This window comes from Chionomys nivalis, chromosome 5, assembly GCF_950005125.1.
Source record: "Chionomys nivalis chromosome 5, mChiNiv1.1, whole genome shotgun sequence".
In the NCBI taxonomy this organism is placed as follows: Eukaryota; Metazoa; Chordata; class Mammalia; order Rodentia; family Cricetidae; genus Chionomys; species Chionomys nivalis.
Window position 1 is genome coordinate 67,983,938 of NC_080090.1, and position 13,537 is coordinate 67,997,474.

The 13,537-nt window shown below is 36.5% G+C and overlaps 1 protein-coding gene across 5 annotated transcripts in view; it reads left to right on the plus strand.

Annotated features, from left to right (window-relative positions):
• Positions 1–13,537, plus strand: part of Smg7 (SMG7 nonsense mediated mRNA decay factor) — a 62,846-nt gene that overhangs the window by 30,523 nt on the left and 18,786 nt on the right. For 4 of the 5 annotated variants that reach the window (XM_057769517.1, XM_057769516.1, XM_057769515.1 and 1 more), the window contains 8 exons: positions 916–947; positions 3,525–3,642; positions 5,258–5,390; positions 7,154–7,325; positions 8,526–8,597; positions 9,482–9,632; positions 9,972–10,107; positions 12,987–13,149. In XM_057769517.1, the coding sequence (XP_057625500.1) occupies positions 916–947; positions 3,525–3,642; positions 5,258–5,390; positions 7,154–7,325; positions 8,526–8,597; positions 9,482–9,632; positions 9,972–10,107; positions 12,987–13,149 (977 nt within the window). The remainder of the gene's footprint in view (positions 1–915; positions 948–3,524; positions 3,643–5,257; positions 5,391–7,153; positions 7,326–8,525; positions 8,598–9,481; positions 9,633–9,971; positions 10,108–12,986; positions 13,150–13,537) is intronic. The other variant, XM_057769519.1, reaches the window with a different exon arrangement.

Sequence of the window (13,537 nt, forward strand, 5' to 3'; positions counted from 1 at the left end):
AACTTCTGGGGGTTGCCTTCCACAGCTCGAATGCTTTGATAAAACTACCATGAAAAAGAAAACATTCCTAAGAGAATGAAGTATGAAGTTAAGGGTAGACCATGAGGTCAGTTTAGGGCCTTTCCTATACAGACAATTCTTGACTTTCAGAGGGGGAAATTCTTGGTTTTTTAAAAAAGAATGTATGGGGAACTTGAACATGTTTTTATGCCAAAGAGATGGAATTCTCGGGCTGGAGAGATGGCTCAGTGGTTAAGAGTATTGCCTGCTCTTCCAAAGGTCCTGAGTTCAATTCCCAGCAACCACATGGTGGCTCACAACCATCAGTAATGAGGTCTGATGTCCTCTTCTGGTCTGCAGGCATACAGACAGACAGAATATTGTATGCATAATAAATATATAAATATTTTTTAAAAAGAAATAAAAAAAAGAGATGGAATTCTCAAGATTGTCAAAAAGGAAAGAAAAATCAAGTCCTTAATGAAATGCTAGAAAGAGCATTCCATTGAAATGAACTTTGATCTCATAAGGGGAGGACTCTAAATGCCAGAGCAGAGCTATGTAACTGTCATCGCCAGTGGGGAAAGGGACAGGAACAAGCAGCTTGAGAAGAGTAGGAATTTGAAATGTTATGGTAACCGGTAAATTGAAAACAAACTAGTCTTCAAGGTGTTGGGGGAAACCTTGTAATACCTTTACAGTCAGATTTGGGGAAGTTTTCAGTTTAATCTGTGAAGTAATTTGTAAGTTCTGACATCAATTTTCCCAGACCCAGTGTTATACTGCATGTTAAAGAAAGGTATAGACTTCCCAGCCATCTAGCCTTATTGTAATGCATTGTTTTACTTGATAATTCAATATAATTATTAATTTGACTTGGTTTGTTTTTAACTAATGTTCTTTTTTCTTATCTAGGCAGGCAGAAGTCCTGAAGGCTGAAATGACAGGTATTGACTGTCTTAATTCTTTATTAAGTACCTATTTTATTCTATTAAGTTAATGGAAGAAAATTCCCTTTTTGGGGATATAGTACCAAATCCTGTGCTAGTTGCCAAGAACAATAATAACTTTGCTTTAAATGTTTATTGGTCTTATATTTTCCCTTAAATACTTCTCAGGAGATTAATGTAGTATATGCTACATTAGAATTGCTATTAATTGCATGATTGTTTAATTTTATGAATCTTTTATTAATAATATATAAATTAATCACACTCCATTGTAACTATATAAAGCTTTGTTTGATTAATATTTTCCCAGGAAATGCTCTTTTCAGTTTGTAGTTACTCAAACCTGAGTAGTAAGTAAGCCTTCAGGAAAATTGCTTATATAGAAACTGCGCTGAAAGTCTGAAATTCAGTGAGTGCATTTTCTCATACATCTTTTCTGCTCGGAATAATAGCTAAAGTCCATTGGGAAGAATTTTGGACTTAACTGCTGAAATAAAAAGATAATTCAAAGCTAGTGATCAGCATGTCATTGATAACAGCATGCGTTATCCTAACCTATCAAAGAGAGACGTGATAATAGATAGTATTCTAGTCTGGGAGGAATTTAGTTGTATGGTTAACACATGAACAATTCAGCTAATGTTGATTGATAACCAGCATTCTGACCAAAATTTATAATTGAAAAGGGACTATACTACTAGGGAGATAGTGTTTCTTCAGCTTTGACAGGGTATAATGTTTATGAGGAGCCTGATTATTGTATCATAAAGTATAAGGCAAAAGAGGAACAAGGGTTGCTCACTGCTGTTATTAGCACATTTGTGGCCATCATCCACATTGTATGATATCAGTGTTAGAATTAGAGCTTGGATTAGCCTTAGAAATATTATCTGTATCATGTATATGGAACAGCATCAAGCTGCATGTACCATATGCTTTTTCCCAAAGCATCAAACGTTTGTTTAAATTTACTCATTTGAATGACTTCTGCAATCCCCTAAAGCCCAGTATAGTGGCGCACACCTGTAATCCCAGCACTTAAGAGTGAAGGTAGGAAGAGCACAAGCTCAAGGGCTAGCCTGCGCTAGACATTGAGATCCTGTCTCCATGCAAATGAACAAAAAACACTTTATAAGACTCAATTTTTACTAGCCAGCAAACCTCTGTATTAGCTCAAATATCCAGGGCACTCTTTGCTGAATAGGATTATAGTGAATTATAGATACTAACGGCCAAACTAAAGAGGAGTGGAAATTGTGACAATGTAGAGCAGCAAACTCCTAGATGAAATTGAATTAACTAGATATTGGAAATATGTAATTGTAAAGTTTGTTAAGTAGTTCTGAGGAAGCTTACTGTCAGCATTCGAACTGTTCGACCCCTACAGGACTTTGGCAAAAAATGTGACCCCATTTCTTTTTTGTTTTGTTTTTTTTTTGTTTGTTTGTTTTTGTTTTGTTTTTCGAGACAGGGCTTCTCTGTAGCTTTGGTGCCTGTCCTGGAACTAGCTCTTGTAGACCAGGCTGGCCTCGAACTCCCAGAGATCCACCTACCTCTGCCTCCCGAGTGCTGGGATTAAAGGTGTGCGCCACCACCGCCCGGCTCCCCATTTCTTAAATACATAATCAGAGCCTGATTTCCTAATTTTATTCTATACAGTTACTCTTCTGACCTTTTGAGCAGTTTAATACCAGGCCTCGGCCTTTCTTCACATTTAAGTTATAATATGGACTGATCACAGAAGTGCCTTGGATGGGCATGTCCCATTCATGAAAATAATTTTCATAGTTACACTAGGGTAGTATAATAGAGTAGTAGTAATCCAGGCGTCTGCTGGTTGGTGAACTTACAGAAAAATTTTGTGAGGATCCTTGTAGGAATGATTCAAAATCAAAGGGAACCATGACTTGAATGACAGGGGTTAACAATTTGACAGACGACATTATTTCAAATGGAGTGACTCATTTGAGATATATGACCTGCTGTGACATGAACAGGCAGAAATCCAAACCAACAGCAAAGAGTGAATCGTTTTTCAATGGCCATTTTAATTTCATAATGAAAATTTAAAGCTGAAAGATGGGTGGAGCGAATGGGTCAGCACACAGGAGTTTTTTCTGTGCACAAGCATGGAAACTGGAGTTCAGATTCCAGCAACCATGTAAAGTCATGCCGGGCATACCTGCAACCCCAGCGCTAAGGAATAAGGAAGGTAGAGACAGCAAGATCCCTGGGACTCACGAGTGCAGGTAAAGAGTGATAGAAGGATGCCTGATGCTCTCTTTGCTCTACTCACCCAGTGCATACACCCACACACATTCACATAAGCTCCATACACATACACTTCGTACACATGCACATGGTGTACATGGTTTTAAAAAATACCTAAAACAACAAACAAAAACATTTTAAATCAAATTTAGCTATTAGCCGAAAGGCAGAGGTGAAAGTCCTTTGAAATACAGTAACAAAAAACTTGTGCAGCAGTGAATGGGGAAAGAAGGAGTCATTGGTGTGGCTCATGGATTAAGTGACTTAACAACATGGTCGTGTTTTGTTTGCTTTGTTACACAGATTCTAAGCTGGGTCCAGCTGAGGTCTGGACATCCAGGCAAGCTCTGCAGGACTTGTACCAGAAAATGCTAGTTACTGATCTGGAATATGCTTTAGACAAGAAAGTAGAACAGGATCTGTAAGTATTGTCATTTGAGATGTTCCTGTGCAATCAGGAATCTTCAAGACTTTGAAACATTAATGCTTAATTGATAATTTTTCTACCTGCCCTAGTGTAAACTTTTTAAATGAAATTCTAATACTTGTGATTTAAAAAAAAGAAATTTAAAGATTAGTGTTTTTTTTTTTCGGGGGCAGTCTTAGAAGGTGAGAGGAGGACTGTTTAGGTTTGAATTTTACCAGAGACAGTTCTTAGAACATACTGGAATGGACAAATTTAAACATATGTATGATACTTCAAATTTTAAGTGTATCTGTATTAAACCATGATAGTAAAGATAGACTTTTCTGTGATAGTGGGATTTTGCATTTGGTCTTAGCCCAAAAGCCAAGAAACTATGGTCAATGTCATACTGTTTGTGTATTTGATTGTAAGGAAAGTTCATTTAATCAAATCCATGGCTATATCTTCCTGCTCACCAGAAAACTAAAGAAAGATTTTGTGTGTTTAGGCAATTCCACGTATTCTTTCTAGGAAGGATGAAATGGCAGATAATCAGTGAATAAAGGTCTTTGGTAGAAGATTTGTCTTATAAATTGAAACAGGGATGGTAAGTTTGATGGAAAGTTAAGCAGCAGTTAAAAACATTCTGTTTTTAATCCTAGCACTCAGGAAGCAGAGGCAGGCAGGTCTCTGTGTTTGAGGTCGGCCAGGGCTACATAGTGAAGCCCTGTCTTGAAAAAACAAAAAAAACATCCTTACTAGTAAGGCCTAAATAGCCCAAGTTGTGATGATGTTGGTTTTTCCTTTTTCCTGTGCTTTTTGTGCCCTGTGTTTTTAGAAAGTCTAGTAGTTTAACTTAATAACTAATCAGAACTCATGTCTGTAATATTTGAGTCCATGATAAGAAAGCATCACCAATAGTAAAGGAGTATTGATGTCCTAAACTATTTTTTTAAAACCTTAAAGTTCTGGAGCCTCAAAAATAAGAGATTCATACCTTAGTTCACTAATATTGAATTTAAGCTGATAATGTAATGATTAATGTCATTTTGGTATACTAAATTTTAGCATTGTGTTGTTTAAATAAAAATTTGAAATGTTGCTTCTATTTCATATTGTAAAGAAAGTATTAAGCCTTAACCTGTAAGATAAACAAAATCATTAAACATTAAATAGAAGTGAATGTTGTGCATAATTATCTGGGGAAAGTAAAGGATAGAACTTGATATGTACAAAGCCCCCCCCCCAAGTGTGTCACTTTGAGTAGGGTATAATTATTTTTGGCCCAGTGTGTTAAAAATGTTAATAGCTTATTTTACTTTGATCTTGCCACTATGGTTTTGGTTTTTATCCTGGGATTCTTAATTAGTTCTTACTGTAATAGCTCTAAAGGGTCATAGTAGAAGCCACGTTCTGCTTACTGGAGCATTTGGTAAGTACCCACTAAAGTCAGTTGTATTCTACTGCATGTATAGTCTTGTTCAAAGAAAAGCATGAAGTTATTTAATTAAATAACTTTGATGCTGGTTTGGTGTGGTATATAACAAACAGCTCTTTCTTGTTCTCAGGGGGACCAGTGTCTGCCCAGTGAGTTACTACTATACCAAATAGAATTACGTTTTGTTTTCAGCTGGAATCATGCCTTTAAGAATCAGATCACAACACTACAAGGCCAAGCAAAGAATCGAGCAAACCCAAATCGGAGTGAAGTTCAGGCAAACCTTTCTCTGTTCCTAGAGGCAGCTAGTGGCTTCTATACTCAGGTAAGTTCTGCCTTGTGTATGAATTCTCCTAGCTTTAGTGATACTCTGTTCTTTGTACATAACTCTTGTATATGTGAATACTATTAACTACCTTATAAGATATCTGAAAGTTGATCACATATAGTTTCATGTCATCTAGATGTCTGAAATTATTCATACTACCTTTTTAAAAGATACAGACTTAAGTTTGGGAATGTAGTATTGAGGTCTTGGGTTCAAATCCCAGTATTGCCAGAGAGAGGGAGAAAGAAAGATACATGCTTAGGATGGAGGCTTAATTATATGAATAAAAAGAGGTATGAGAGCCAAGCCTCAGGGAGACATGGAAGTAGTCACATAATCAAACCAAGTGTAGTCATTATGGAAGTAGTAGCTACTTGTGCAGGGTCAGCTGTTGCAGTGTTGGGCTGGAGAGATGGCACAGCCATTAAGAGCACTGGCCGCTCTTCCAGAGGTACTGAGTTCAGTTCCCAGCAACCACATGGTGGCTCACAACCATCTATAATAGGACCTGAGATGCCCTCTTTGGCATGCAGTTATATTTGCAGTGCACTCATATATAAAATAAAAATTTTTAATTCTTTGCAAAAAATTGAGTTTTTGTACTATGATTTACATAGTAGAATTTATATGGATCATAAAATGATTTTAAATTGCCTAGGAAATTGAATCATCTTTTTTTTTTTTTTTGGTTTTTCGAGACAGGGTTTCTCTGTGGTTTTTGGAGCCTGTCCTGGAACTAGCTCTTGTAGACCAGGCTGTGAATCATCTTTTTTATTCAGATGTGAAAATAATATAGCTTATTTTTCAATCTGAATAATAAGCTATATTTTCACATGTTTCCCTTTTTCTTAGTCACATCCTGATGCAATTTACAAAGAAATAAATGTTCATGGACTTTTAAGTGTAATGATTTTGAAAAATTGCTATTTTGGACTGGAGAGATGACTTGGTAGTTGAGAGCACTTGACTCTTATACAGGACTGGAGTGCTCACTCACATAACAGCTCTCAACTCTCTGCAATTTGAGTCCCAGAGGTCCTTCTGATGTCCATGGACTTTTTGCACACGTGTGGTATATATACGAATACTTGCACATTGAGTAAATAAATAGTCATTCTTTCTCTTTTTCTTCATTCAATGAAATGGTTAAACCAAAATAAAGCCAATATAGAGGTGTGGACAAGCAGCACTGAAAGAACTGACCAGAGGTTTTTTTTCAGTGCATAGTCTTTAAAATCCTATTATCACAAGGGCTGATAACTGAGTTTGATCCCTGGAGCCCATGGGGTAGAAGAACAAACTGACTCCTGCAAATTGTCCTGACTTCTGCCCATGTGCCATGTAACAACGTGGCACACCTCCCTTAGACACACACACAAAATCAATTTTAAAATATTTTATTATCCATTTAATTACAAATAGATGAAATAGCAATTAAAATACACACAAGTGGTACATATATAAATACTTGAACATTGAGTAAATATTTTTAATTTCATCTATTTGTAATTAAATGGATAATAAAATATTTTTAACCTGATTTGTTTTGTGTGTGTGTGTGTGTGTGTTGGTTTTTTAAAAATGCTTTATCTGAAAATGCTTTGATAATGAGAATCAACCAATCAAAGATTAAATTTAACCCGCATACAATTTGTATGGTAGTCTCAGCAGCATGTGATACATAGATGCATATCTTCTTTGTAAACTTTACTGTTAGAACATTCTGACTTCACTAAATTTTGCTTGTGTTTTTTCTTCAGTTATTACAGGAACTGTGTACGGTGTTTAATGTAGATTTGCCATGCCGTGTGAAGTCTTCCCAATTGGGAATTATTAGCAATAAACAGACGCACACCAGCGCCATAGTGAAGCCACAGTCCAGTTCCTGTTCCTACATTTGCCAGCACTGCCTCGTCCACCTTGGAGACATTGGTGAGCCTTTGAAAATTATATTAATTAATGTATACATTGATAACACATTCATCCTTTTCTTTGGAATAGTCATAGGAAGAAGCCTGTTATATGCATGTGTGGTTTAGATTGATATACGAAGAAATTATAAAATCCCCTTTAAGAACTTACTTTTTTTTTTCTATGTTTTGAGATTGGCAGAAGAATTTTGAAAAAAACTCACTAAAATTTAAATTCTTTTCAGATTTGATCCAGATATAGGCAAATAGTAAACGCTAAAAATGTAGTCAAAGGTAAATCATCAAAGTGATGCTGTATTTTCTAAATTAGAAACTTGAACTCCTTTGGAATAAAGTTTGTAAATTAACCTCTTTGAGAACTAGATTGTCTGTTATTTCTTCCTGCTGATGCACTGAAAGCTCATTTCATGTTGCTTCCTTTTGAAGGTTAAATTTGTATTTCCGTTACACATATATTTTATCTGGGGTTATTATTATATAACTTTCTGTTCATTGCTTTAAGGTGACCTAAAAAGGTTATAAAATAAATTAACTATAGGATTATGTTTTGTCCTGAAATAACAAGGAGTGGAAACATTAGTGTGTTTAAATTAGTAGATTTTAGATTTCTTAATGCCATAAATGAGTGACATTATGAGAGGTCACATCAAAGATATCAGTGAGCTCTGCAAGGAGATGCAGCGACTGTGTTTAGGATGGTTTTGCTTTAAATGTCTTCTTTGCACACACCTTAATATTGCAGTAGATGCGAGGCATTTTTCAAAAATCACTCTATAAGATATTGAAGAAATATTTAATTTTCAGATCATATTGTATAGTGTTTTTTTGTTTTGTTTTGTTTTTAAGTGCCATATAACTCACCCCTTCTTGTGGGCCGGCTCCAGGTCACCAGCATAGTCCATAGTGGGAGCTGGTGATGCATGACACTGGAGGACCTGAAAATGGGGGCTAGGTAAGCTTTAAAATTGGTTACATGCTGAATGTCTCAAATAGAGAAGGCTGGATGGACACGTCACACATAATCCTATAGTTAATTTGTTTTAAATTTTTCTATTTTTAATGGCCTTTAAAGTAATTTTAATGTCTTTGTTATCTTTAGAATTCAAAGCTCTAGCTGTTTTGGACATGCCCTCCTGGTGGTTTTTGTGTATATTTGTGTATATCTATCTGGTTTTAAACTGAGTTTTCTTTTTCTTCTTAGCTCGATACAGAAACCAGACCAGCCAGGCAGAGTCCTACTATAGGCATGCAGCTCAGCTTGTCCCCTCCAATGGTGAGTGGGCCTGCCACTTTAAGGCTGACAATGTCACTTTGTTCTTTATAGCACTAACAGATAGGCTCTACTTTTGAAGTGTGTTGAAGCAGTAGATGTTGAATTTCAAGATCATTGAGTTTCATTTCTTCCTTTTTCACTTTTATACTCTGAAAAATGAATTTCTCTTTAAGTTACTTTTTTAGAAAGCCAGTATAAGTGGAATTGATGTAATCTGATAATGTCTCTACAACTCTAGCTTTCTTAATTGTCCAATAGAGTAATGATCTTTCAGGATAGCTATTTCTCCTTAGAAAAGCTATCAGTCACCTAAAAGATAATATTTTTGATGGTCCCAAAATTGGCGTTCTTGAATTAAAGAGCTTAATAGCAGATATGTAATGTTACAATTCATGCAAAACTATGTTGGGATTTCTTTAGATATTAGAAAATATCTCAAGTGGAGCTGATGATACACCTTACGAGCAGAGCTGAGTGGTTGTGATGAGTCCTCATCACCCACAGTGCCAAGGAAATTTACTAGCTAACCCTTTCGGAATCCATGAGTGCTTATTGTATTGATCCTATTGTACAGGATTTGAAAGTCTAGTTTTGTAGCCCAATATGCCTTTGAACTCTGATCCTCCTGTCCGAGCATGAGTGTTTGGATTACAGTGTGTGCTGCCATACTCAGTATTTAATTGTGTGACTTTTTAACCTGCCCGTGATAGGGTGTGCCATCACTAATGTGTGCGGTTTCACATTACACCCAGCTGTGATTGATAGTCATGAGATCCGCCTTAAACAGTACTTTGCATTATTAATTCAAGGATTTAACTGAGCATTTCTGTCTTGATAGCAGGATTGGTTCTTGGTGACTTTAGAATCTTAACTTTCTCCTTTAGGTCAGCCTTACAATCAGTTGGCTATCTTAGCTTCTTCCAAAGGAGATCACCTGACCACAATTTTCTACTACTGCAGAAGCATTGCTGTGAAATTCCCTTTCCCAGCTGCCTCCACCAATCTACAGAAAGCACTTTCTAAAGCACTGGAAAGGTAGGGCTGACTTTTTTTCCAAGAGAATTTTGTGTAACCTGGAACCTTAATCTCTCAAATTTTGGTGTCCAGGAAATACTGGCCAGGGATGTATTTCTCTTTTATCTCTAAACTTATAATCTAATACCAAAATTATTTTGTGTGCAGTTACTGATTTGTACCCAGCATGTGATTTATTGCAGTTAAATGCAGACTCATCTAAGTTGTAAGCTATGAAGCTAGACTTAGGACCCTTTTCCTATCTATTGGGTGCTCAAGTAGCTTACAAGATAAATCCAATTGTAGGGGTTTTGCTAATTGTGCTGTTTAAGATTCATGCAGGTTTTTCTTTCATTTCAGCCGGGATGAGTTGAAAACCAAGTGGGGTGTTTCTGACTTCATCAAGGCGTTTATTAAATTCCACGGCCATGTATATCTGAGTAAGAGTTTGGAAAAGTTGAGCCCTCTTCGAGAGAAGTTGGAAGAACAGTTTAAGGTTCGAGTTAAAAACAAAAAAATGTTTGTCTTCTCTAAAACAGAAACCTTAAGATTTGGAGAGAATTAACTTAGACTTTTTGTCTTTTTTGTGGTGTTGAGGATGGAACTGGGGGCCTAGTATAAGCTTCTTAACAATGCTTTCCCACTAAGATACACCCAGAGGACCAGACTCCTAGTTTCTGAGCTGTGCTACCCATACATGTTGTAGCAACCTTCTCATTGACCCCCACCCCTACCAGCTGACAAAACAGGTCAAAGTGGAATGTATTAAGAAACAAGACAGTCTGGTATACATTACTTTATTTTAAATGTATTTAAGAATCTTAAATATATTGAAATATTTGACTATTCAGTATTAATGTTTAAGGCGCTGAAATCAGTAGTGAACCAGATACTCTGAATCTTGTATTTCTGGGTTACTCCTTTGTATAGAAAAGCTGTCTATAACTAAATGTTAAGAAGTCTTGCGTTTAAGGGGTTTAAATACTTGGTTAGACTGGATGGTGCATACTTTTAATGTAATCCCAGGACTTGGGAGGCAGAGGCAAGTAGATCTTTATGAGTTTGAGGACAACCTAATCTTCATGGCATCCAAGCCAGCCAGGGCTACATAGTCTAAACTGTCCAAAACAAACAGTAACACAAAACTTGCACAGTGAAAGCATAAATTAGCCAAATATAGTCAATGTAAAATAATTACAGATAACCATTGTTTATAAGATATATTTAGGCCAGGCGGTGGTGGCGCATGCCTTTAATCCCAGCACTCGGGAGGCAGAGACAGGCGGATCTCTGTGAGTTGGAGGCCAGCCTGGTCTACAAGAGCTAGTTCCAGGACAGGAACCAAAAGCTACGGAGAAACACTGTCTCGAAAAATCCAAAAAAAAAGAAAAGAAAAAGAAAGAAAGAAAAGGGAAAAAAAGATATATTTGCAATAGAAATAGTGTATTGCAAAATAATCTTTCCTGGTCTTCTTCTGTTTCCTTCCTTCCTGTTTGAACTTATGCCATGGTACTTATAGGGTTGCATATGTAAAAGAAACATGGACTTGAGTGTTCTCAACTACTTAGTCTAGAAAAGAATGTTGGAATCTGAATAGACGTGTTGGATTAAAAGTATAACCAATATAAATGGTTAGCTCATTTAGAAGGATAGGTGTATAAATTGAAGGAGAAATTTTATTGGAAAATTCTGTCAGAGATTAGGAAATTAAATAATGTTTGTCTCTGGAAAGGGACTTAACATTATCAGCAAATACAGTGGAATGGCAGATCACATGGAGGTTGAGTTATCAAAAACAAATCCGAATTTTTCTCCAAAGTAATGTAGAAGACTTTGCTTATATAACTCACAGTGGCTATTTTAGACTCTGCCTCTCTCGACGGATGGATGGAGAGAGACAGAGAGGGAGGGAAGAAGAGAAGGAGGGAGAGAGGGGGAGATCTCAGAATTCAGTAAAGACGACGGACATGTTGGATGCAGCAGGAACCCCAGGCAGTGGTTCTGCAACTGCAGGCATCTTGTCAGGATCGTCAGTTCTGGTTTTATTATTTGAGGTTTTTGTTTTGTTTAGATATGGTCTCACTCTAGCCTCTGTTGACCTCAAAATTGCTGCAGTCATTACAATCATGCCAAACTTTTCTGTCTCAACTTCCCAAGTACTGAGATTATAGGTATAAGCTACTACATCTGGTATATTGTCAGTCTTACCAGAAGAGTAGTAACACTTGAGTCTGCTATCTTCCAGACTGTTCCCCTGGGAGAAATGCAGAAAGGTTGGCTACAGCTAAAAAAAAAAATCCATCCTAGTTGCTGTCAACTTTATTAGGAACTTAGTTTCCCATCACAGATGTTAAAACAGAAATATAACTACATTGAGACCACCAGCTATGAGAATCTGTGTGGTAATATTCTATACTGCTCAGCAGGTTACTCTAAACAAAGTTGTTACTAGATAAATAAAACTTGGTAAAAATCATATAAGTGAAAAGTTCAGGACAAATCTTGTCACACTTCATGTATCAAGGGTTAAAGGACTACTTGAATCTTATTTTTGGAATTATTTCACTGCATAGATCTGCTTTCAATCATTTGTCCTTTTAAAACTTGTTTTGGTTTTTTGAGACAAGGTTTCTCTGTGTAGCTTTGGAGCCTATCTGGGAACTCACTTTATAGATGAAGCTGGCCTCGAACTCAGAGATCTGCCTGCCTCTGTCTCCCAGTGCTGGGTTTACAGTCGTGAGCTACCACTGCCCAACTAAAATAAAACATTTTATTCAATATGTATGTCTCTTACAAGGCAACCTCTCTAATGGATTAAGATATCTAAATATATGTATAACTCCAAGCATTATCATTATCTTATCAGATCATATTAAAAGAATATATTGTTTCCAGAGCTAGAGAGATTACTCAGCAATTAGGAATGCTGGTTGCTCTTCCAGAAAACCCAAGTTCCATCCCTCGTACCCACATGGGATCTCACATTTATCCATAACTCCACTTCCAGGGAATCCAACACCAATTTTTGGTCTCTTCGGGTACCAGGCATGCATATGGTACACAGGCTAATACTAATATTGGTGTTTATGAAAACAATATTCATAAAATAAAAGTTGATAAATCTTTTTCAATACGTAGACAGTTTCTTAGGGCAAAAATGTTTGTTCGGTAGTGCCTAAATTTTTTTAGAGAAGAGTTTTTTTTTGTAGACATTAGATACCTATAAAATACTGGAATTAAGAGTGGGATAGTTCACTTGTCCAGTAATCCTATTACACTACTCTGTGATTCTAAATGTAGTTAATTACTAATTCTTGTGTGTAAAACACATATTGCTCTTGATAATATATGCAGTATTTTTGTCTCCTGTTACAGAAGCTGCTGTTCCAAAAAGCTTTCAACTCTCAGCAGTTAGTTCATGTCACTGTCATTAACCTGTTTCAACTTCATCATCTTCGTGACTTTAGCAATGAAACAGAGCAGCATAGTTACAGCCAAGATGAACAGCTATGCTGGACCCAGTTGCTGGCCCTCTTTAGTGAGTATTATGCCATTTAACTTTGAAAGATGCAGTTTGCATAATTAGACATTGTTATAGATATAGCCAAATGAGTCCTGTATTCTCTTTGGGTTTTTTATTGTTTGTTTGGTTGGTTGGTTAGTTGAATTTTTTTTTTTTTTTTTTTTTTTTTTTTAATGTTTGTTTGCTTTTGAGACGGGGGTTTCTCTGTGTAACAGGCATGGCTGTCCTAGAACTCCCTCTGTAGACCAGGCTGACCTTGAACTCAGAGATTTGCCTGATTGTACCTCCAAAGTATGGGATTAAAGGTGTGCACCATCACCACTTGTCAACTCCTATGTTTCTTGCTGTTGGATCAGGAAGGAGACTTAAACATCAAATTCTGTCCTTTTGTCTGCTTATATAA